Source organism: Podarcis gaigeae (assembly GCF_964106915.1).
Source record: "Podarcis gaigeae genome assembly, chromosome: 2".
NCBI lineage: Eukaryota > Metazoa > Chordata > Lepidosauria > Squamata > Lacertidae > Podarcis > Podarcis gaigeae.
In genome coordinates this window covers 118,150,609-118,175,229 of record NC_139679.1, presented here as the reverse complement: position 1 = coordinate 118,175,229, position 24,621 = coordinate 118,150,609, and the positions used below count along the sequence as shown (strand labels likewise).

The following is a 24,621-nucleotide window of genomic DNA, read 5'->3' as shown; positions in this document are numbered from 1 at the left end:
ATTCAGAAACAGTGGCCAACTTAATGTGCATCAGATAACGCATACAGGGAAGAAACCTTATGAATGCATGGAGTGTGGAAAGAGATTCAGAAACAGTGGCTACCTTACTTTGCATGAAAGAACTCATACAGGGGAGAAACCTTATAAATGCTGGGAATGTGGAAAGAGTTTCTTTGACAGTAGTACCCTTACTAAACATCAAAGAACTCACACAGGGGAAAAACCATATAAATGCATGGAGTGTGGAAAGAGCTTCAATCAGAGTGCCTCCCTTAATGTGCATCGACGACTTCATACAGGTGAAAAACCTTATAAATGCATGGAGTGTGGAAAGAGCTTCAGTGACTATAGTACCTTTACTAAACATCAAAGAACTCACAGGGGAGAAACTTTATAAATGCATGGGGTGTGGAAAGAGCTTCAGTCACAGCAGGTCCCTTAACATGCACTATAGAATTCACACAGGGGAGAAGCCATATAAGTGCATTGAGTGTGGTGAAAGCTTCAAGTGCAATTCTCACCTTAAATGACATCAGACACCTCGTACAGGGAACAAACCACATGAACGCCTGGAGTGTGGAAAGAGGTTTGGTCACGGTAGCCTCCTTACTTTGCATCAAAGAACTCATACGGGGGGCAAACCGTATAAATGCTTGGAATGTAGAAAAAGCTTCAGTGACTCTAGCACCCTTCATGCACATAGGAGAATTCACACAGGGGACAAACCATATAAATGTTTGCAGTGTGGAAAGAGCTACCGCCGCAGTAATCACCTTTCTCGACACCGAGAAAAAACTCATTCAGGAGACTAAGCCTATGAAAGCTGATGTGTGGAAAGAGCTTCCGTTACAGTGGTAAAAGCTGTTCTCCAATTGGAGCTCTCGCAGACCAGTGTTTCCTAGTAGGGAGTTAGTAGCTCACTCTTTGACGATGTGCAATTCTTTACCTTCATCCATGCACGAGGGCTTTTCCAGTACAGCAAGGAAGCAGCTTAAGGACCAAATACTTTACTGTCGCAAAAGTTCAGGCTCAGTAAAACAGTTTTGGGAGTATGTATATCCATCTGTCTAGTGCTAGGTCGCCAGTAGCCAGGTGCAAACTGTGTCTGGCGCCTGGCTAATTTTGAACACTGCCCCACATTGGTATTTAATTAAAATAAGACATGAACTTGAGAATTTTCTCATATGATTTACCAATCTGTTCTTTTCGGGAAGTATTTCTGACTTTCATCTTCAGACTATGAGCTCAGAATATTTAGAGTGACGCTATAAAAAATTATTGCAAAACAGCATCTCTGTGTATGACGTAACTAAGCAGTAGATCTCTACCAATATGCTCTCTCTATTCTGAACCAAGTTTATCCTTGATTTGTTATGTAAGATACCTGATGCAGATGATCAACTGAAAGTCACATATTTGTTGTATTGTTTGAGAAATCCGTGACAAAGTTGCTGCCCAAAAATTGAGAATGTTCATTGAGGAGAACATGGTGGACTGTAAAGATTTAATTGGGAATGACCTCTAAAAACTTATTTTTTTGTGTGTAATATAGACTGATACTGTATTTTAATGCCATATTTATGTATATGTTTCATATGACCATAATGGTCCAAACAATAAACATATACAGCTTGTAGGCTTTTGTAGATACAGTTACGTACAGATAGATGGAATGTATAGGCAAAAGTCAGTAACAAGAAAATACTATTTCTCATGCCTTAACATGTTAGAAGCTGACTGGTTACTGCCGCAGAATCCTATAGTAGTAGTAGTAGTAGTAGTAGTAGTAGTAGTAGTGAAAATAAAAAATAATAATAATTTATTACTTATACCCCACTCATCCGGCTGGGCATCCCCAGCCACACTGGGTGGCTCCCAACAGAATATTAAAAACACAATAAAACATCAATTTATTATTTCCTTGACATCCGAAGGGAGGACTTTTCCTAGGATGGGTGCCACTACCGAGAAGGCCCTCTGCCTGGTTTCCTGTATCCTCACTTTCTGCAGTGAGGGAACCACCAGAAGGCCCTTGGAGGAGGGCCAATGGAGGTGGAGACGCTCCTTCAGGTATACTGGGCCGAGGCCATTTAGGGCTTTAAAGGTCAGCACTAACACTTGGAATTGTGGAGTCAATGTAGGTCTTTCAGGACAGGTGTTATATGGTCTCAGCGGTCAGTCCCAGCTATATTTTTGTTCGTGGAAAAAAAATCCTGTGAGAAGCGGATAATAAATCCTCGGTGTGCACAATAAATATTTTTTGATTCCGTTACCTGGTTTTATTTGGATCTCTGGTCAGGAACTCCTTCATGAATTTCCACATCATGTGTGCTGCTCTAAGCCTGGAAACACACCATTTTGGAAAACTAATTTGTGAAATACATGTTTTGTGATGTACCAGATTTGCCCCAAAGGGCAGTCAACTTAAAAAAAAAATATTTGTGTGGCCTGCAGGTCATGCAGGGATTAGGAATCACTAGCACCAAAGGCTGCTGGTCCCTTCCTTCTCCTTCCCCACTTTCTGTACATGCAATAGCAAATTTTATTTTTATTTTTAATGCAGCAGTTTTGTGCAGGAGAGCTTCTCCCCACAAAGATGTGTTTTTTATTACTACAGACATTTGTATATTTCATTTATTACTGCCCTTCATTCAGCCAAAGTCCTGGTTGAAGAAGAATGTTTTCGCTCGGGGCCTAAAGGCGCATAATGAAGGTGCCAGCCAAACCTCCCTATGGAGAGCTTTCCACAAACGGAGCCACTGTAAAAAAATCCCAGTTTTGTTTTGTCACCTTCCACACATGGAGGAGGCACATGTGGTTGGTCCAGGATCAACCACATGGATCAGGATCAGTGTAATATGCTCACACTGTCTTGCTTCGGTGAGCAACTTGACTGCCAAATTCTGCAGCAGCTGAAGTTTCTGAACCACCGGCAGGCGCCACCTTCATGCCTTCAACAATGGGAAATAAGCAGAAAACTCGCTAAGGTAAAGGGACCCCTGACCATTAGGTCCAGTCGTGGCCGACTCTGGGGTTGCGGCGCTCACCTTGCTTTATTGGCCGAAGGAGGTGGCGTACAGTTTCCGGGTCATGTGGCCAGCATGACTAATCCGCTTCTGGCGAACCAGAGTAGCGCACGGAAACGCCATTTACCTTCCCGCTGGAGTGGTACCTATTTATCTACTTGCACTTGGATGTGCTTTTGAACTGCTAGGTTGGCAGGAGCAGGGACCGAGCAACGGGAGCTCACCCCATTGCGGGGATTCGAACCGCCGATCTTCTAATTGGCAAGTCCTAGGCTCTGTGGTTTAGACAATAGCGCCACCCACGTCCCTTTTTGGGAAACTCTCTAGGAAGAACAATAGAAATACTGGAATTAAAGGATTTGTTCAACTCAAACCTCCCCTGCCTTCTCCATTCGAATGCATTGACTAAAGTTAGTACAAAGACCCTGGATTGCAATGGTTAGATAGCTCCCCGAGCTCCAACAAGGAACTGGCCAAACACTGTCAAGGAACCTAGACACCCCTCGCCTTAAGGACAGGTGTGACAGACAGCAGAGCCAGGCCAGGAATTTCTCCCTGAAATTCCGTCAGAGTGCAGGAGCCTCTAACCGATTGGCTACAAAGTCACAGAAAGGGGAGGAGCAGAACTTTGAGAGGGAGGATAAAAAGAGCCGTTTCTGAGGGAGAGAGATAGATAGGGCTAAGGATCAGGTTAAGAGATGGGGTTTGATTTGAGAAGATAGATAGGGCTGCATTTGAGAAGAGATAGGGCTAAGGGTCAGGTTAAGACTGGGGTCCTCAAACTACGGGCCGCAGGCCGGATCAGGCCCGCCAAGGTCCTAAATCCAGCCCTCCCTGCTGTTGCTGGTTGTCCGGCTTCTGGCGCTGTGGGGCCCCGAGGCTGGACATGGAGATGGTGGAGTGGGAAATGGCGGCAGTCAGGATGCGTTGTGCGTGGGTGGTTCAGGCGGCACCGCCGCCGCCCCTCCAGGTCTCCCGCTTCCCTGCCACTCTCCTTCCTGTCTCACAAGCTGCGCATACCTCGCCCAGCATGCATGTCTCGCCTTTGCAACCTGCCACTGTTGGAGGAGTTCGGAATGTTGTCAAGAAAAGCTCAGTGTCACACTCTTTCTCTGCACACCGGCGCCAGTCTACTCTGAATTTGACACACAAACACCCCACTCTGCTTTCTCCCTTCCTAAGCCCCTCTCTCTTATCTTCCTCTCACCTTCCAGGCTTGCCCTTTCACTGCCACTCCCACTGCTCCCACGTTGTGCAGTTTTTCCCTTGGCTCTCTGCCTTGGAAAAAGGCGGGATATAAATAAGTATAATACCAAAGGTGAGGATAAAGCTGCTCTTGAACTCGGATCTTGCTTGGAGCCCCTGCGGGGGGGGGGCGGGGATTCTGTCCTGGGGGCGCCGCTGGCCTGATCCTGCAGCCGGGTTTCCCCCCCCCCCTCCTGCTTCAGAGCCGGAGACCAGCCGGGCTCCCTCTCTGCCCGGAGCAGCCAAGAGGGTCCTACCCCGCGGCTCCGCAAGGGTTAACTGCGGCGACAGAGTTTGGATTCCTAGAGCGGAAGGGAAGACTGGCGAGAGAGGAGGCGCTTCCGCTTCCTGTTCCGCTTCCCCGGGTTGATGCTGTCCTCCCTGGAGGCGGGTAACTGGGGGTAGCGGGCCGATCCGGGGGCGGAATTGGGGGGCGAGAGGGAGGGAGCCGCGTCCCTCCGGGGGGGGGGGGCTCAGGGGCGACGGGGAAAGGTGGTCCTCTCCTGGGAGGGGAAGCGGGAGGCCGAAGCGACGCTGCTCGCTGGCCTTGACCGGCCTCTGGCCTCATCCTGCGGCCTTTTCTCCCGCTCCTCTGTCCAGAGAAAGCAGAAGGAGCGCCCAGCAAAGGCCGCAGGGCAGCAGATGGGGAGGAATGGCAGGGAGTAAACAGGGAGTCAGGAGAGTCTCCTGCCAGCCAGGGGGGAGGAGCAGGAGGAACAATAATTATGATTATTTTATTCCTTCATACCCCGCCCATTTAGCTGGGTTTCCCCAGCCACTCTGGGTGGCTCCCAACAGAAAATAAAAAGCACTATAAAAGATCAAACCTTAAAAGCTTTCCTCAACAGGGCTGTCTTCAGATGTCTTATGAAAGTCAGATAGTTGTTTATTTCCTTGACATCTGATGGGAGGGCTTTCCACAGGGCGGGTGCTACTACCGAGAAGGCCCTCTGCCTGGTTCCCTGTAATTTGGCTTCTTGCAGCGAGGGAACTGCCAGAAAGCCCTTGGAGCTGGACCTCAGTGTCCGGACTGAACGATGGGGTGGAGATGCTCCTTCAGGTATACTGGGCCAAGGCTGTTTAGGGCTTTTAAAAAGGTGGGCCCCTGGGGATATACAGTGGTAGCTCGGGTTACATACGCTTCAGCTTACAGTCTCCGCTAACCCAGAAATAGCACCTCAGGTTAAGAACTTTGCTTCAGGATTAGAACAGAAATCGTGCAGAAACAGTGGGAGGCTAAAGTGGTGCTTCAGGTTAAGAACAGTTCCAGGTTAAGAACAGACCTCCAGAACGAATTAAGTTCTTAACTTGAGGTACCACTATAACTAGCCATCTGCAGCTGTAGTAATTTTATCTTATTTTCAATATTTCTAAACACCTGATCCAAAAGGTCCTTCAAGTGGCGCAGTGATCCAATGGTAGCAAAACACAACTAAAATTCACAAACCAATTTAGAAACCAGTATGCATAAAGCCATCATTGAAAAAAACCATCCCTCTCCACTTCCCATTTTGCCTGCTGGGCAGCATGTTTGGTCTTTACACACCTGAGGAAGGGGAGGAAGGAGGGAGTATGGGGTGGGACAAAACACTCATTTCACCCAGTCTTAAATTTAGTTATCCAGATTTTCACATCTTATTAAAAAAACAAATAAACACTTAATGTAAAATTTCCAGTTGCCCCATCTATCATCTGAGGGGAGATGGTTTCCACACCTTGCCTTGGAGTGTCTATAAAGAAGGGAATTGTTCTGTCCTTCCAGGGAATAGTGAGCTTTGACAGGTGTCCTTGAATTTCGCTGACGACAACTGGGCCCTACGGAGAGCTCTGTACAAGGACGTCATGGTGGAGGTTCGTGAGATGGTGACCTCTCAGGGTAAGGATCCTTTTCGCCTTCATTAATAGTTATAATAGGTATGGGTTCCTCAGTGGCTCGGAGTGCCTTCCTTTTGTTTGTTTTTCTCTCAAGTTAAAGGCCAGAAGCCTGGCTGAAAATAAATATTCTTGCTTCTCTGCTACAATTAGCCAGTGATGTCTTCTGGGTTGCCTCCCTGGGGGAGAGCATTCTTTAGGTGGGGAGCCAGCACTGAAAGACGCATTCCGTATTGCCTCTCTTTGCACCTCAGTTGCAGAGGGCACTGTGAGAAGGACCTCTGATGATGAGTGCAGGCTCTCGGTGGATTCATGAGAAGCAGCCATTGAGCTACATAAGTCAAAATCAGCACCTTGAACTGAAGACAGGAACCCAGATATGCTCAGAGCCTCTTGCACCGGTCAGCACTCTGTAGTTTCTGAACGGTTTTCTAAAGCAGCCTGAAGTATAATGCATTGTGGCAATCTAGCGTGGAGAATGGTGGGAAAAGCATAGTAAAAATCTTCTGTGGGGGGGATCCTAATTTGTAGAATACTTGAGTATCTTGTTATTGTTATTGGTTTCTGTTGATGTATTGGTTTGTTTGTTGCATATATAGAATATTCTGTTTCTTAATATTTCAAGCTTCTCTGAGTTGCAGTGCTGTATTCTCAATGCTCACGTCTGCCCCCACAATGGGGGCTCAAAATCCATAAGGAACGTACCCCTGCAAGTTGGGCGGGGTGGTCCCCCTCACCCCACGAGACCTCCAAGGGGTGCAGACGCCTCCCCCCACTCACTGGCAAAGAGCCTTTTCAGATCCTGACAAAGCTGAATGGTGGAATGTCTGCCCTCTTGTGGACTTGCCCTTGTTGGTGGAGGATCCTTTTTGGGACTTGGCTGGAGGGGAGAGGACTCACAGAGCTTTGCTGCCCATTCCACTTCGCCCCTGGAGGCCGGGGAGACTAGCAGCAAAGCTGAGCAGTGACGCCCCTTTGGGGGTGACACCTGAGGCAGCCGCCTCACACAGGCCCATAGGCAGGCAGGCCCTGTTGATGTTATTGCCTGCTGGTTTAAATTGTGTTATTTATGGCTTGGTTAATCTGCTCACCAGAACTTTTCTGATACAAATAACCCTTGATTAAATGGTGATATTTTATTAAAACCAGGTATCACATCATTTGTTTTCATGTAAAACGCCTTTAACATAGTGCCAGGCCTTGAGTTTTGATAAGGAAACAGCTGTATCAACCTTTATTTTAAAATTTTTATTCCATCAGGAGATGTCTGGGGGGTCCTGGATGAGGAGGAGCCATCAGACGTCTGGCCAGAAAGAGGTGAGGAGCAAGAGAAGGAAAGGAAGTTGGGGGTTCAAGATGGAGCCAACAAACAAGAGAGGAGAGAAACAGTGAAGCCAAGGGATGAACACAGTGTTTCCCAAGAAGATGAAAATCAGATTAACAGGGTGGAGGAAAAACATGAATGTACTGTGTGCGGAAAGAGATTCTGTAGTCGCACAGCCCTTACTATACATCAAAGAGTACACTCAGGTGAAAAACCTTATGAATGCATGGAGTGTGGAAAGAGATTCAGAAACAGTGAACACCTTAATGTGCATCAAAGAACTCATACAGGGGAGAAACCTTATGAATGCATGGAGTGTGGAAAGAGATTCAGAAACAGTAGTCACCTTAATGAGCATCAAAGAACTCATACAGGGGAGAAGCCTTATAAATGCATGGAGTGTGGAAAGACTTTCAGTCGGAGTTCCTCCCTTAATGAGCATCAAAGAACTCATACAGGGGAAAAGCCTTATAAATGCATGGAGTGTGGAAAGACTTTCAGTCGGAGTTCCTCCCTTAATGAGCATCAAAGAATTCATACAGGGGAAAAGCCTTATAAATGCATGGAGTGTGGAAAGAGCTTCAATCAGAGTGCCTCCCTTAATGTGCATCGAAGATCTCATACAGGTGAAAAACCTTATAAATGCATGGAGTGTGGAAAGAGCTTCAGTTGCAGCAAGTCTGCTAAAATGCATCATATAATTCACACACAGCAAAACCATATAAATCCATATAAATGCATGGAGTGTGGAAAGAGATTCAGTGCCAGAAGCATCCTTATTAGACATCAAAAAACTCACACAGGGGAAAAACCATATAAATGCCTGGAGTGTGGAAAGAGCTTCAGTCGGAGTTCCTCCCTTAATGTGCATCGACGAACTCATACAGGGGAAAAACCATATAAATGCCTGGAGTGTGGAAAGAGATTCAGATACAGTGGCCACCTTAATGTGCATCAAAGAACTCATACAGGGGAGAAACCTTATGAATGCATGGAGTGTGGAAAGGGCTTCAAATCCAGTAGCCAACTTAATGTGCATCAGATAATTCATACAGGGGAGAAACCTTATGAATGCATGGAGTATGGAAAGAGCTTCAGTGCCAGAAGCATCCTTATTAGACATCAAAAAACTCACACAGGGGAAAAACCATATAAATGCCAGGAGTGTGGAAAGAGCTTCAGAAAGAGTGGCCACCTTAATGTGCATCAAAGAGCTCATACAGGGGAGAAACCTTATGAATGCATGGAGTGTGGAAAGAGCTTCAGTGCCAGAAGCATCCTTATTAGACATCAAAGAACTCATACAGGGGAGAAACCTTATGAATGCCTGGAGTGTGGAAAGAGATTCAGATACAGTGGCCACCTTAATGTGCATCAGAGAACTCATATAGGGGAGAAACCTTATGAATGCATGGAGTGTGGAAAGAGATTCAGCTACAGTGGCTACCTTACTTTGCATCAAAGAACTCATACAGGGGAGAAACCTTATAAATGCTGGGAATGTGGAAAGAGTTTCTTTGACAGTAGTACCCTTACTAAACATCAAAGAACTCACACAGGGGAAAAACCATATACATGCATGGAGTGTGGAAAGAGCTTCAATCAGAGTGCCTCCCTTAATGTGCATCGACGACTTCATACAGGTGAAAAACCTTATAAATGCATGGAGTGTGGAAAGAGCTTCAGTGACTATAGTACCTTTACTAAACATCAAAGAACTCACAGGGGAGAAACTTTATAAATGCATGGGGTGTGGAAAGAGCTTCAGTCACAGCAGGTCCCTTAACATGCACCATAGAATTCACACAGGGGAGAAGCCATATAAGTGCATTGAGTGTGGTGAAAGCTTCAAGTGCAATTCTCACCTTAAATGACATCAGACACCTCGTACAGGGAACAAACCACATGAACGCCTGGAGTGTGGAAAGAGGTTTGGTCACGGTAGCCTCCTTACTTTGCATCAAAGAACTCATACGGGGGGCAAACTGTATAAATGCTTGGAATGTAGAAAAAGCTTCAGTGACTCTAGCACCCTTCATGCACATAGGAGAATTCACACAGGGGACAAACCATATAAATGTTTGCAGTGTGGAAAGAGCTACCGCCGCAGTAATCACCTTTCTCGACACCGGATAACTCATTTAGGAGACTAAGCCTATGAAAGCTGATGTGTGGAAAGAGCTTCCGTTACAGTGGTAAAAGCTGTTCTCCAATTGGAGCACTCGCAGACCAGTGTTTCCTAGTAGGGAGTTAGTAGCTCACTCTTAGTAGCTCACGAGGGCTTTTCCAGTACAGCAAGGAAGCAGCTTAAGGACCAAATACTTTACTGTCTCAAAAGTTCAGGCTCAGTAAAACAGTTTTGGGAGTATGTATATCCATCTGTCTAGTGATAAGTCGCCAGTAGCCAGGTGCAAACTGTGTCTGGCGCCTGGCTAATTTTGAACACTGCCCCACATTGGTATTTAATTAAAATAAGACACGAACTTGAGAATTTTCTCAAAAGATTTACCAATCTGTTCTTTTTGGTAAGCATTTCTGATTTTCATATTCAGACTATGAGCTCAGAATATTTAGAGTGACGCTATAAAAAATTATTGCAAAACAGCATCTTTGTGTATGACGTAACTAAGCAGTAGATCTCTACCAATATGCTCTCTCTATTCTGAACCAAGTTTATCCTTGATTTGTTATGTAAGATACCTGATGCAGATGATCAACTGAAAGTCACATATTTGTTGTGTCGTTTGAGAAATCTGTGACAAAGTTGCTGCCCAAAAATTGAGAATGTTCATTGAGGAGAACATGGTGGACTGTAAAGATTTAATTGGGAATGACTTCTAAAAACTTATTTGTGTGTGTGTGTGTGTGTGTGTGTGTGTGTGTGTGTGTGTAATATAGACTGCTACTGTATTTTAATGCCATATTTATGTATATATTTCATATGACCATAATGGTTCAAACAATAAACATATACAGCTTGTAGGCTTTTGTAGATACAGTTACGTGCAGATAGATGGAATGTATAGGCAAAAGTCAGTAACAAGAAAATACTATTTCTCATGCCTTAACATGTTAGAAGCTGACTGGTTACTGCCGCAGAATCCTATAGTAGTAGTAGTAGTGAAAATAAAAAATAATAATAATTTATTACTTATACCCCACTCATCTGGCTGGCCTCCCCAGCCACACTGGGTGGCTCCCAACAGAATATTAAAAACACAATAAAACATCAATTTATTATTTCCTTGACATCTGAAGGGAGGACGTTTCATAGGATGGGTGCCACTACCGAGAAGGCCCTCTGCCTGGTTTCCTGTATCCTCACTTTTTGCAGTGAGGGAACCACCAGAAGGCCCTTGGAGGAGGGCCAATGGAGGTGGAGACGCTCCTTCAGGTATACTGGGCCAAGGCCATTTAGGGCTTTAAAGGTCAGCACTAACACTTGGAATTGTGGAGTCAATGTAGGTCTTTCAGGACAGGTGTTATATGGTCTCAGCGGTCAGTCCCAGCTATATTTTTGTTCGTGGAAAAAAAATCCTGTGAGAAGCGGATAATAAATCCTCGGTGTGCACAATAAATATTTTTTTATTCCCTTACCTGGTTTTATTTGGATCTCTGGTCAGGAACTCCTTCATGAATTTCCACATCATGTGTGCTGCTCTAAGCCTGGAAACACACCATTTTGGAAAACTAATTTGTGAAATACATGTTTTGTGATGTACCAGATTTGCCCCAAAGGGCAGTCAACTTAAAAAAAAAATATTTGTGTGGCCTGCAAGTCATGCAAGGATTAGGAATCACTAGCACAAAAGGCTACTGGTCCCTTCCTTCTCCTTCCCCACTTTCTGTACATGCAATAGCAATTTTTATTTTTATTTCTAATGCAGCAGTTTTGTGCAGGAGAGCTTCTCCCCACAAAGATGTGGTTTTTATTACTACAGACATTTGTATATTTCATTTATTACTGCCCTTTATTCAGCCACGTCCTGGTTGAAGAAGAATGTTTTCGCTCGGGGCCTAAAGGCGCATAATGAAGGTGCCAGCCAAACCTCCCTATGGAGAGCTTTCCACAAACGGAGCCACTGTAGAAAAGTCCCAGTTTTGTTTTGTCACCTTCCACACATGGAGGAGGCACATGTGGTTGGTCCAGTGTGGTTGGACCAGGATCAGTGTAATATGCTCACACTGTCTTGCTTCGGTGAGCAACTTGACTGCCAAATTCTGCAGCAGCTGAAGTTTCTTAAGCACCGGCAGGCGCCACCTTCATGCCTTCAACAACAATGGGAAATAAGCAGAAAACTCGCTAAGGTAAAGGGACCCCTGACCATTAGGTCCAGTCGTGGCCGACTCTGGGGTTGCGGCGCTCACCTTGCTTTATTGGCCGAAGGAGGTGGCGTACAGTTTCCGGGTCATGTGGCCAGCATGACTAATCCGCTTCTGGCGAACCAGAGCAGCGCACGGAAACGCCGTTTACCTTCCCGCTGGAGTGGTACCTATTTATCTACTTGCACTTGGATGTGCTTTTGAACTGCTAGGTTGGCAGGAGCAGGGACCGAGCAAGGGGAGCTCACCCTGTCGTGGGGATTTGAACCACCGGCCTTCTGATTAGCAAGCCTTAGGCTCTGTGGTTTAGACCACAGCGCCACCCGGGTCCCTTTTTGGGAAACCCTCTAGGAAGAGACAGTAGAACAATAGAAATACTGGAATTAAAGGATTTGTTCAACTCAAAGCTCCCCTCCCTTCTCCATTCGAATGCATTGGCTAAAATGAGTATAAAGACCCTAGGTGGTTAGATAGCTCCCCGAGCTCCAACAAGGAACTGGCCACACACTGTCAAGGAACCCAGACACCCCTCGACGTAAGGACAGGTGTGACAAACAGCAGAGCCAGGCCAGAGTCTGCTGGTGCAGTCTCCTTGAAATTCCATCAGAGTGCAGGAGCCTCTAACCGATTGGCTACAAAGTCACAGAAAGGGGAGGATAAAAAGGGGGAGAGAGAGAGAGAGATAGGGCTACGGGTCAGGTGAAGAGATGGGGCTTGATTTGAGAAGATAGGGATGGATTTGAGAAGAGAGAGGGTTTATGGTCAGGTTAAGACAGGGGTCCTCAAACTACGGCCCACAGGCCGGCTCAGGCCCGCTAAGGTCCTAAATTCAGTTCTCGCTGCTGCTGCTGCTGGCTGTCTGGCTTCTGGCTGTCTTCCAGGCCAGACGTGGAGACAGCGGAGCAGGAAATGGCGGCGGCCAGGAGGCGTTGTGCGCAGGCGCTTCAGGCGGAAGGCAGCACCGCTGCTGGGGTCCCTCGTGGCTCAGTCGCCGCCCCTCTAGGTCTCCCGCTTCCCCACCACTCTCCTTTCCATCTCGCAAGCCCCCGCGCATACCCCACCCAGCATGCACGTCTCGCCTTTGCAACCTGCCACTGTTGGAGGAACAGATAAGTAGCCGTGTTGGCCTGCCATAGTCAAAACAAAAAATTCTTTCCAGTAGCACCTTAAAGACCAACTAAGTTAGTTCTAGGTATGAGCTTTCGTGTGCATGCACACTTCTTCAGATACACTGAAAGAGAAGTCGCCAGACCCTTCTACATAGTGAGAAGGTGGGGAGGGGTATTACTCAGAAGGGTGGTGGGAATGGGTGATTGGCAGATAGCTGTGATGAGCCTGTTGACGACTCTTAACGACTGCAATAGGCCTTACAGGAAAAAGCAAGGGGTGAGAAGGTGAAAAATGGCTTTGTCATGTATAATATATACATGTATCATATATATATAGAAGCTGCTGAATTGCAACTTATTACCAAACTTAAAACCATGGAGAGACCTGGTCTGAACAAAGACATTGGATTCTTATCTCATTATACATGACAAAGCCATTTTTCACCTTCTGGAAGGGGTTGGCTCTCTCCACGGAGAGATCCCTGAAGGGCTGCAGGTTAGCGAGAGTGGGCGGGTGTCACCCAGCGCTACCATTTTAATCTCTGGGGTTGCAGAAGAAGCCGGGCTGGGGTGGAACTATTTCCAGCCCCTGCAAGTTCCAAAGCAGAGAAACCTTTGGAAAAGTGCTGCTACCTCCTGAATTTGACACACAAACACCCCACTCTGCTTTCTCCCTTCCTAAGCCCCTCTCTCTTATCTTCCTCCCACTTTCCAGGCTTGCCCTTTCACTGCCATTCCCACTGCTCCCACGTTTTGCAGTTTTTGGGGGGTGGGGTGGGGGAGAGAAAAACGCCCGCCCATGATTATTTAGCTGATTCTCTCCTGACCAACATAAATTAGCAGGCCCATACTTCCCATTGAAATATTTATAGAGTGGTACCTCGGGTTAATAACTTAATTCGTTCCAGAAGTCCGTTCTTAACCTGAAACTGTTCTTAACCTGAAGCACCACTTTAGCTAATGGGGCCTCCCGCTGCCACCGCACGGTTTCTGTTCTCACCCTGAAGCAAAGTTCTTAACCCGAGGTACTATTTCTGGTTAGCAGAGTCTGTAACCCGAAGCGTCTGTAACCTGAAACATCTGTAACCCAAGGTACCACTGTAAGTTTATGTTGATTAAAATCATTATTCATTTTAAATATTGTATGGCTTCCTCCCGTCTCGCCCGGCCCTGAGCTGCCCCTTCGCGGGGCAGGAGGAGGAGCCGCTGCTGCCTCCGGGACGCCTATGTGGGTGTCGCCGCTGCTCAGGAGCCTCTGAGTGCGTGCAGAGTGCAGACCAAGCAAGGCAGCGAGGGCATCCCTGGGCGCAGCCGCCTGTGTGGGAAGAGCCGGGCTGGGGTCCGGGTGGGGTGGAGAAGGGCTTCCTGCAGCAACAGTGCAGGCCAAGCTCAGCCGGGCAGACGAGGGGCAGCTGCAGAGGTCTGTGGAGAGAGTCATCGGCATCTTCGAGGCTCTCATAGGCAAAGTATTGGGGCTCCTGGGGGGCCCGGCAGCTGGGGAGGGAAGGCTCCTTGACCCACTGGGACACCGAGGGAAATCGAGCCTTTTCAGCGGAGACAGACATCACTTGACGCTCATGGAAACTGAATTGCATTTGCTGTCTTACTTATTTTGCAGCACATTCACTCAATTTGGCAAGTTCCTGTGTCACAGGCGAACTTGGCTATCTCTCTTTTTTATATATATATAAATATTTATTAGAGTTTCCAATTAATACAAACATACATACCACAAAAAACACACAAAAATACACAAAAAAGGAAATACAAAGAAATCAAGAACACACAATTTTAAACAAAATAAAACAAATATAATTCCAATCACTTATTTCCATTACCTTATGTCTCGAACCTCCTCTCACTTCCCCCTTTTGTTTTCCAAATCAAATCATAATTCAGCAAATTCTTATTGCAACTTGATATGGATTATTTTAATTTATTACTCAGCCTTTGCATTGCAGCTGGTAACCACTTAATTTCAGTCCAACATCATTCTAACATTCATTAATTTTGCAATATTTCTGTAAATAGTCTTTAAATTTCCTCCAGTCCTCTTCCGCCGACTCTTTTCCCTGGTCGAACTTGGCTATCTCTGCCCCTAACCCTAGATCCTTTATGAGCAAGTTTAAAAGGCACAGTTTCCACTTTCTATAGCTCCAGTGGGAAAACTCCATCTTTCCCTACCATTTAGCCAATTCCTCCTTTGCCTTTAATCCACATTGTTTGAACGGCAAGTCATTAGCTATAACACGCAATGTGCATAGGAATTCGTTCATTATTTCCCCCCCCCCTCAAAAAAATATAGTCCGGCCCACAACAGTGTCTGCAGGACAGCGCACCGGCCCAATGTTTAAAAAGTTTAAAGACCCCTGGCTTAGAGAGTGGGTAACTGAGGAAAAGTGACCCTCATGAACCAAGGTATTAATGGGTGAAGGAAGCTGTATGGTGTTAAAAAGTATTTTGTGGCAGAGAGGAGGCAGAGATGAGTCAGGCTGGTGACTAAGTTAGGGGGTCTCCCCCTGCTGCTCTGACCAGCTCCCCTCCCCCTCTCAGAATCTGCAAAGGGATGAAGAGGGCGGAGCACAGGCAGATAAGGCAAAGAAATCTCAGGTTGCTTGGGAGAGGAGCAGACTTAGGGAGCCTGTGAGAGACAGCTGAATGCTTCTCCATGAAAGGAGCAGCAAATCCTGGCTTATAGACAGCCAGCATGTCAGGGAACAGATGAGGACAGAACCTTTCCCCCTGGAATTTGTGGCAAGAGGGCAAATCCTATGCTAGGAGTTATTAAGAACCTAAGAATGACCCTGTTGGATCAGCCAGGTGCAGAATGGCTGGGACAACCCAGTCAGATGGATGGGGTACAATAAATAAATTATTAGTGTTAGTACAGTGGTACCTCGGGTTACATACGCTTCAGGTTACAGACTCCGCTAACCCAGAAAGATTACCTCGGGTTAAGATCTTTGCTTCAGGATGAGAACAGAAATCGTGCAGCAGCGGCGCAGCGGCAGCAGGAGGCCCCATTAGCTAAAGTGGTGCTGCAGGTTAAGAACAGTTTCAGGTTAAGAATGGACCTCCAGAACGAATTAAGTATTTAACCCGAGGTACCACTGTATTAGTATTTGCATCCACTGCCTGAAGCAAAGCTGTCAGCTTTCCCCCTTTTTTAAAGGAAATTCCCTTATTCCAAATAGGATTCCTCGCAAGAAAAGGGGAAAGTTGACAGCTATGGCCTGAAGTGGCTGCCTCCGTCTGCCTCATGGACTGTAGAGTTATTCTTAGGTTCCTAATAACCCCTAACATAGAATTTGCCCTTTTCACAGTTGCCACAAATTTAAATTCCAGGGACGAAGGGAGAAAGGTTTTGTTTTCCCCTGTTCCCTGGCAAGCTAGCTTTCTATAAGCAAGGAGCTACTGCTTCTTTCATGGAGAGGCATTCAGCTATTTTACACGCACCTGAAATCACTCGCCTTTCCTGCTCTCTCTCTCTCCCTCTCTCTCTCTCTTTTTGAAGGATGCCAAAAAGAGGCAGCTCCCTCCCAGTTTGGTCTTCAATAGTTAACAGCAGCAACAGCAGCTGAGCCCACATTCCTAGAGCAGAAGATTGCAAAGAGGAGGAGATTTGGGGAGGGGGGAAGAGGGAGAGGGAATGTGCCCCTTTCCTCTTCCGCAGATCTGAAAGGGGAGAAAATGCAAAGTGTTCCACGTGAGTTTCTTCTTGCTTTTGCAGAGATGCTGAAGGCGGCCGCGGGGAGGGAAATGCAAGATTAAGGCAAATAATTCCGCGTGCTGGGGAAAGCAGGACTCCCGCAAGAGCTCTTCCCCTAAGCAAATTATTAGGCTCATTGGAGAGATGCGCTCCGTGCACTGAGAGATCCAGGTAGGTTAATCACTCCACAGGTAAACATCCATCAATTATCTCCCCCCAACCTACAACTACTTCTCGTTTCCTGTGTTTGGGGACCTTATTCACTAGTAGCCTGCAATCATTTCCTTGTGCTGCGTTACCACTTTCCTTCACTCTTCCACATCTCTCTCTTTGCTCTTGTGCCTTTAAAAGACCCCTGAAAGGCATAAACGAAGCTTTCCCACAAATGGAAAGGGGGCCGGGGTGGGGAGTGTTACCGGAGAAATCTGAGGGCTCCCTTGGACAAAAACACAAGGACACCAGCCAGGATACCAGAGCAAAACAGCAGCCAGTAGGCTTGGTCTTTACTGAAGACTGTCGCAACAGGATTCCCACCTGCCACAAGGTGGAACAAGATGGAAGCCCCGGACAAAAGAGAACCCAAACTTTTATTAGCTGCTAATTCCCATGTTACACCCTCCCAAAACTACATCACTCATACATCATGGTTACATCATGAAAGGGGAGGTCTGGTGGCAGTAATCTGAGCATCCTGGACCCTGCCCCATGGTTCTCCTTGCCCTCCACCAAACACCCATCAAGTGTAACAAAAAAGATATTTACATTTCCCTGTTTCCCAGCCAAGTTAATCACACCCTTTTGTCTTTATCTGGCTTTGTTTTTTCTGAAATGGCTACCTGTCTGGCAAGGGACGTGGGTGGTGCTGTGGGTTAAGCCACAGAGTCTAGGACTTGCCAATCAGACGGTCGGTGGTTCGAATCCCCACAACGGGGTGAGCTCCCGTTGCTTGGTCCCTGCTCCTGCCAACCTAGCAGTTCGAAAGGACATCAAAGTGCAAGTAGATAAATAGGTACCACTCCGGCGGGAAGGTAAACGGCGTTTCCGTGCGCTGCTCTGGTTTGCCAGAAGCGGCTTAGTCATACTGGCCACATGACACGGAAGCTGTATGCTGGCTCCCTTGGCCAATAAAGCGAGATGAGCGCCGCAATCCCAGAGTCGATCACGACTGGACTTAATGGTCTGGGGTCCCCTTTACTTTTTACCTGTCTGGCACTCAGGTATCAGGATGCCAGGGATTATCACTCAGGCAGAGGGGCTGCTGAGTAGCTGAGCTCACATGTCTATATGAATTTCTGAAGTTTTCCCAGTGAGCCAGTACATAGATACATTTATCAGTGAATTTGGTATCGTGCAGCAGAGGCCCTTTGAATAGATAGGAAGAAACTGTGATGAAGTGTTTTGTGGGGACAAATCACGAAAGTCAGAAAAGTGATTGTGCTGATTTTGGTAGTGGGTTGCATGCGTATGATATCTGCTGGAGGGGCAACCCCCCCCAAAAAAAAATCTATACATAATCTATACATACATTCCTGCAACAGGAGGCTCTCATGCCACATTGCCAGGTACCTGGTGGTGAATGTTAAACTGCACAGGAGCAAGGCCAGGGGAAAAAGACAACAACGTTGGCAATCCTAATCAATTTTGCGTGCTCAAAAAGCCAGCCATTGGAAGGCGGAATTGAGAGAAGGAGTTCCCAGCAAGTTGGACCAAGAAGCATCACTGCAGTTGAGGTGGAATGTACGGTAGCTGTTGTGGCAAGCGGCCATTGATAGCCGTCTCCTCTATGAATCTGCCCAGTCGTATTTTAACGCCATCCAAGTTTGTCACTGCCTCTTGTGGAAGAGAGTTCCATCGTTTAATAATGTGCTGTGTGAACAAGGCCTTCCTTTTGTCTTGCCCTGAATCTTCCAACCTTCAACTTCAACTGGATGAGTTTGAATTCAGGCAAAAACGTTCCTCTTTAACTGGGCCTTTGGTTGATTGTTATCCGATGCCCTTTTAAAAAGTGTTGGGTGGTGGTGGCGGCTATTGGGTTGTTTTTATTTTGATTGTATATTTTGTGGTTTTATATTGTAATTTTATCCTGTGAACCGCCCTGAGACCTGTGGGTATATGGGCGGTATACAAATTTAGTAAGTAGATAAATAAAAATAAAATAAAATCCTACTTTAAATATGCACACCCTGCATAATTTTACATACCTCTGTTGTGTGTGTCTCTGCCTCCCTTCCACACGTACTTATCCTTTTCTTCGTACGTAAAAAAAGTCACAAATGTTGTAACCTTTCCTCATAAGGGAGTTTCTCCAACCCCCTCAATCATTTCCGTCACTCATTTCTGAACCATTTTCCCCAACTCTCCTTATACCCCCATTGAGGTGAAAGTTGCAAATAGTTTGACCCTTTTCATCTTCCCTCATAGGTAGTGGAATGGCATCTGAAATGTTTTCCAGGCCCTCTCCCCTTTGCACTGGGATGGAGGCTGTGGAGCCATCTCAGGTAGGAGGGATACTCGTTATTGATATACATATATATATGTATATATATTTATGGATATATATGTAGTGGTACCTTGGTTTTCAAGCGTCTCGGAAGCCAAACATTTCGTTTTTCGAATGCCAAAAACCCAGAAGTGAATGCTTCCGTTTTCGAACGTGCCTCAGAAGTCGAACGGCTTCCGCTGCATTTCCCCACCCCCAAATTTCTTCTTTGACTTTGCCGACAGCCCATTGCACCTCGGTTGTCGAATGTTTCGGAAGTCGAATGTTTCGGAGCTTCTTGCAGCCAATCAGAAGCCATGCTTTGGTTTCCGAACATTTTGGAAGTCAAACAGACTTCCGGAATGGATTCCCTTTGACCTCCAAGGTACGACTGTATATATTTATCCTGCTCTTCAGCCGAAAAAGGATCTCTGAGCAGCTTACAGATCAATGAAAACAATAAGGCTTGCCCCCTCAAATTTGCAGTCTTAAAAATATTATTGAACATTTTGTATTTTTAGACTGCCCTTCAGCTGAAGTTTCCAAGCCAGTGTCCAAAAATCCCTTTAAATCATAAGTGAGGGAGAAGCACTTTTCACACCCTGCCTGTGGATATTGATGCGGGAAGGACATTTCTTTTTTTTTTCCAGGGACCAGTGACTTTTGAGGAGGTGGCCCTCTATTTCACTGAGGAGGAATGGGCCCTGATGCAGCCCAGACAGAGGGATCTGTACAGGGAGGTGATGCTGGAGATTCTTGGGATGGTGACCACCTTAGGTAAGTATCCCTTTGGCCTTTATTTAGAGATGCTGAAGGTATGAACTCCCCTCAGCAGTGCCCAACAAGTAACATCCATCTCTATGAGACATGTCTGGCCCTTACAGAAGCCATGCCAGTTCTGCACGAGCAAGGCTTGTTCTTCTGTATTCTTTGTAATGTTGGGCAGTATTCATCTCACAAGACTCATAAGATGAAGCCCTGTGCATGGACTTCTGCTTGTGCAACAGGGCTCCTGTGGTGGATGGTGTCAGTTTGCATTTCTTAGTACAGAAAGTGTTGATCTGATGTGTAGAGATCTTTCCTCTTCTAATTAATTCAGGAGGGTTCTGGAAGCTTCTCTGGATAAAAGAAGGTTCATGATGTTTGGGTTATTCCTTCAGAGAAGCTGAGTACAGCTGGTTTAAATTGGTTCTCTTATCTCTTTGAGCAGTGAGTGATTTGCTGTCGGCTCGTTCTGTGACGGTTGGTAAGAGGCAACTTACTGAACTCCTGGTCCTTTGGAGAGGGGTTGTGGCTTAGTATTAGAGCAACAGAGCTTCTGCTTTGATTGCAGAAGGTCGCAGGTTTAATCGCTGGCCTCTCCAGGTAAGACTGGGAATACCCCAATTCCAGCTCCAGAGAACTGCTGCTAGTCAGTGTAAACAATGCTGAGCAAAATGGGTCAATGGTGTGTGACTCAATACAAGGCATTTTCCTTAAGTGATTCATACAGAGATGAAAACAGGCAGCCGACCCCCTAGCTGCTACCCTCCCTACTTTCTCTTTGGAAGACCCCACAGAGGGATAAGAGATTACAGTGGTACCTTGGGTTACAGATGCTTCAGGTTACAGACTCCGCTAACCCAGAAATAGTACCTCGGGTTAAGAACTTTGCTTCAGGATGAGAACAGAAATTGCATGGTGGCAGCAGGCAGCCCCATTAGCTAAAGTGCTACCTCAGGTTAAGAACAGTTTCAGTACGGACCTCCAGAACGAATTAAGTTCTTAACCCAAGGAGTTGTTTAGTTGTTTAGTCGTGTCCGACTCTTCATGACCCCCTGGACCAGAGCATGCCAGGCCCTCCTGTCTTCCACTGACTCCCGAATTTGGTCAAACTCATGCTGGTAGCTTTGAGAACAATGTCCAACCATCTCGTCCTCTGTCGTCCCCTTCTCCTTGTGCCCTCCATCTTTCCCAACATCAGGGTCTTTTCTAGGCAGTCTTCTCTTCTCATGAGGTGGCCAAAGTATTGGAGCCTCAGCTTCAGGATCTGTCCTTCCAGTGAGCACTCAGGGCTGGTTTCCTTAAGAATGGGGAGGTTTGATCTTCTTGCAGTCCATGGGACTCTCAAGAGTCTCCTCCAGCACCATAATTCAAAAGCATCCATTCTCCGGGGATCAGCCTTCTTTATGGTCCAGCTCTCACTTCCATACATCACTATAACCCGAGACCACTGTACAATTGTCTTTTCATACCCTGGTATTCCCTGAATAGCCTTCTTGGATCAGGCCAGGGGATGCTTTAGCTGAGATTCCTGTATTGAGGGGGGTTGGACTAGATGACCTGTGGGTCCCTTCCAGCTCTAAGATTCTATGAGTTCAGCCTCCTGTTCTTACAGTAGCCAGCCAGATGGCCCAGTGGAAGCCCATAAGCAGAAACTGAACACAAGTGTCCTCTCCCCTTCTGCCATTTCCAGAAACTGATGTTCAGAGCCTTCTGTGCTGGGCCCAGGGGTAACCCGAGCGACGCGGTCCAGGTCCGGTCCCGAATCCAAGGGTTCCATAAGGAGTCAGTCCGACAGGGCCAAGGCAGGACACGAGGCAGGAAGCCAGGGAAGGTCAGGCACAGGGTCTCGGGCAGGTTCTAGCAAACAGCAATGTTGCTCCCGCAACCTGGGGCAGGGTAACAGCCGGTCCTGATCCCCCGGTGGCTCACCTCCCTGTCTCACCAGAAGGCGAGCACTCCTCCTGCGAGTACTCAGGTCTCTCCTTCTCTCAGACCTCAGTCTCTGCAGCTCGGGAGATGTCGGTGGATTACTAGACCCAGAGGCCGCCTCAGCCTCTCCTGATCCAACTGGTACTGGAGCAGCTGTAGGTGATTGCCCAGCTGAAGGCAACAAGGTAATCCCCGCATCTGGAGCCATGGCAGGCTCAGGCCCCTGACTCGGCCCAGCTGGTGCTTGTTGCAAGGGAGCCTGTGCAGACTGGGGCTCTTCAGAATCAGGCCCCAGACTCGGTTCAGATGCCGCCTGAGGCAAAGGATCCGGTGCAGACTGAGACTCCTCTGGTTCCGAGTCCGAGCCCGAGTCCCAGGCCATCACACCTTCCAACAGTGGAGGCAGAGGGTTGCCTTCACAGTCCACGGAGGCAGAGCCTAACCTTCATCCTGGGAAGCTGATAGACTTGTCCTCCTACAACAAGTAGGAGGGTTTATCCAGTTTTCTCCTTATATTCCAGCAGGTTACGTCTGGGAGAGTGAGAACGAGGGAGCAGAGTTGGACGTGTCATTGGAAACAGCCACAGGTCAGTACGGTGGGGAGAACTTGGAGGGTCGAGATGGAGCAAAGAAGCAGGAGGAGAAACAAACTCAGACACAGGGGGAGAAATCTGCTGCTTGTCGGTATGGTGACAACGCCCCAAAACAACACACAACGTGCAGAGGAAAGAAAAGGATCAAGTGTGCCGAGTGTGGAAAAGCCTTCAGTTGCCAGTCAGCATTTCATCTGCACCAGAGAACTCACACGGGAGAAAAGCCTTACAAGTGCTCACAATGCGGAAAGAGCTTCAACAGGCACGACAACCTTGCTTCACATCAGAGAATTCACACCGGAGAGAAACCGTACGCCTGCTCAGTTTGTGGGAAACGGTTCAGCCACAGTGCAAGCCTTACTTCTCACCAGAGAATCCACACAGGGGAGAAACCATATAAATGCTTGGAGTGTGGCAAGAGCTTCAGCCGGTGCGACTCTCTTACTTCCCATCAGAGAATCCACGCGGAGGAGAAACCGTATAAATGTGCCGTCTGCGGAAGGAGCTTCCGTCAGAGCGCAAGCCTCACTTGTCACCAGAGAAACCACACCGGGGAGAAGCCGTACCAATGCCTGGAGTGCGGAAAGAGCTTCAGCTGGGATAAGTCCCTTATTGCACATCAGAGAATTCACACGGGGGAGAAACCGTACAAATGCTTGGAGTGCGGAAAGAGATTTAGGTGGAGCCGGCTTTTTACTGCACATCAACGCATTCATGCTGGAGAGAAACTGTATCCGTGTGCAGACTTTGGCGAAAGCTTCCGGCAGAATGCAAATCTTCCTTCCTATCAAAGAATCCTTCCGCTGGAAAAGCTGCGCAAGTGCTTCATGTGCGGAAAGAGCTTGAGTCAGAACGACTCCCAGATTTTGCACCAAAGCTTACACCCGGGAGAGGAACTGTACAGTTGCTCAGAGTGTGACGAGAGTCTATCTTGCAAATCGTATCTTGTTAACTGTCACATAATTAATGCTGGCGAGAAACAGTACGAGTGCGGAGGAAGCTGTGGTGTGAGCTCAGGCCTTACTTTCCATCAAGCGGTTCACGCAAGGGAGAAATTGTATAAATGTCTGGAGTGTGGGAAGAAGTTTGGCCGGAGCGACCACCTCCGTAGACATCAGATTATCCACGCGAGGCAGGAGCAATAGTTGTGCTCATGCGGGCGGAAAATGTTTGCTTTTGGAGCTCGCTTCTCCACACAACTCCATAGATTGCTAGTTGGGGGAATCTTGAGGAAGGTCTGAGCTGTGGGAAAAGTATTGAGGGAGATCACCTCTCCTTACTGATAGAAGCCTCCAGAGGACATGAGCAGAATCATACAAACGTAAGAGGAATATGAGAAGCTGTATCATACAGAATCAGATCTTTGGCCCGTTTAGCTCATCAGTGCTGTCTGACAGGTTTTCCAGGCAGGGGTCCATCTCGGCCCTCCCTGGGGAGATCATTGAGGATTGAGTTTGGCAGATGCTCAACCACATAAGAACACAGGAAGCTGTTTTATTTTGATCCACACCTATGGCCTATCTAGCTCAGTATTGCCTACACTGACTGTCAGCTGTTCACTGGAGGTTTCAGGCAAGGGTCTTTCTGAGCCCTGCCTGAAGATACTGAGGATTGGACCTACTTCTTCACACACTATTGGACCTACACGCTCCACACGCTCTACCACTGAGCTTTGGCGCTGTGAAACACCTGCCTTTATATATGTATTGTCATGTTTCTTCCAACAAGAACCTCAAATGAACTTCAGCTCAAAGTACAGTGGTACCTTGGGTTACAGACACTTCAGGTTACAGACTCTGCTAACCCAGAAATAGTACCTCAGGTTAAGAACTTTGCTTCAGGATGAGAACAGAAATCGCGTGGCGGCGGCAGCGAAAGGCTCCATTAGCTAAAGTAGTACCTCAGGTTAATAACAGTTTCAGGTTTAGAACGGACCTCCAGAATGAATTAGGTTCTTAACCCAAGGTACCACTGTACTGTCACAGCCTGGATGTGAGGAACAGGGTCTTGTTTGTGGTGGTACCACCGCATCATCTGACCATTAAGAAATCTATACAGCTTCAGGGGACAAGCCCCCCCACCACGTTTTTCCTTCATTACATTTTTTTAAAATGTTCCTGATAGTTCTCTGTGGCTTTTTTAAAAAGCTGTTTTTAATTTGTAGTTATGCTTTTAACTTTTTTTCTCGATTTGGTTTCACTTTAATGGATTTAGGAATGTTGGCATAATAAAGTCACCAAGAAAGCA

The 24,621-nt window shown here is 47.0% G+C and overlaps 4 protein-coding genes across 8 annotated transcripts in view; all 4 read left to right on the top strand.

Annotated features, from left to right (window-relative positions):
• The window catches only part of LOC310839513 (uncharacterized protein), a gene marked incomplete at its 3' end in the record, with an annotated part of 3,344 nt that extends 2,814 nt beyond the window's left edge, over positions 1-530 (top strand). The window contains exon 3 of the mRNA XM_083728150.1: positions 455-530. Within this exon, the coding sequence (XP_083584276.1) occupies positions 455-530 (76 nt within the window). The remainder of the gene's footprint in view (positions 1-454) is intronic.
• LOC310837495 (uncharacterized protein) overlaps positions 1-11,058 on the top strand; it is a 15,056-nt gene extending 3,998 nt beyond the window's left edge. Inside the window, exons 2-4 of one of the 3 annotated variants that reach the window (XM_083724161.1) lie at positions 4,316-4,662; positions 6,034-6,147; positions 7,404-11,058. In XM_083724161.1, the coding sequence (XP_083580287.1) occupies positions 6,114-6,147; positions 7,404-9,208 (1,839 nt within the window). In that variant the 5' untranslated portion in view covers positions 4,316-4,662; positions 6,034-6,113 and the 3' untranslated portion in view covers positions 9,209-11,058. Of the gene's footprint in view, positions 1-4,315; positions 5,393-5,600; positions 6,148-7,403 lie in introns of those variants that run through there. The other 2 variants (XM_083724160.1, XM_083724162.1) reach the window with 2 other exon arrangements.
• Positions 1-24,621, top strand: part of LOC310837236 (uncharacterized protein) — a 501,393-nt gene that overhangs the window by 45,381 nt on the left and 431,391 nt on the right. The window lies entirely within an intron of this gene.
• On the top strand, positions 3,583-24,621 carry LOC310837713 (uncharacterized protein). 3 transcript variants are annotated; one of them, XM_083724724.1, is made up of 6 exons: positions 3,583-3,678; positions 12,461-12,971; positions 16,630-16,783; positions 19,034-19,106; positions 19,738-19,864; positions 22,303-24,621. In XM_083724724.1, exons 4-6 carry the CDS (start codon positions 19,038-19,040, stop codon positions 23,517-23,519), a joined length of 1,413 nt encoding a protein of 470 aa, XP_083580850.1. In that variant the 5' UTR covers positions 3,583-3,678; positions 12,461-12,971; positions 16,630-16,783; positions 19,034-19,037; the 3' UTR covers positions 23,520-24,621. The 3 variants fall into 3 exon arrangements, with proteins under 3 accessions (XP_083580850.1, XP_083580852.1, XP_083580851.1); XM_083724726.1 differs by lacking the exons at positions 3,583-3,678; positions 12,461-12,971 and adding an exon at positions 13,351-13,999; XM_083724725.1 differs by lacking the exons at positions 3,583-3,678; positions 12,461-12,971 and adding an exon at positions 14,983-15,317.

Bases quoted from the DNA above. Each gene is read 5' to 3' on its own strand.
- LOC310837713 (XM_083724724.1), top strand. From the start codon at position 19,038: ATGGCATCTGAAATGTTTTCCAGGCCCTCTCCCCTTTGCACTGGGATG. The intron at 19,107-19,737 runs GTAGGAGGGATA...TTTTTTTTCCAG, and splicing joins AGGCTGTGGAGCCATCTCAG to GGACCAGTGACTTTTGAGGA. The intron at 19,865-22,302 runs GTAAGTATCCCT...CTTATATTCCAG, and splicing joins TGGGATGGTGACCACCTTAG to CAGGTTACGTCTGGGAGAGT.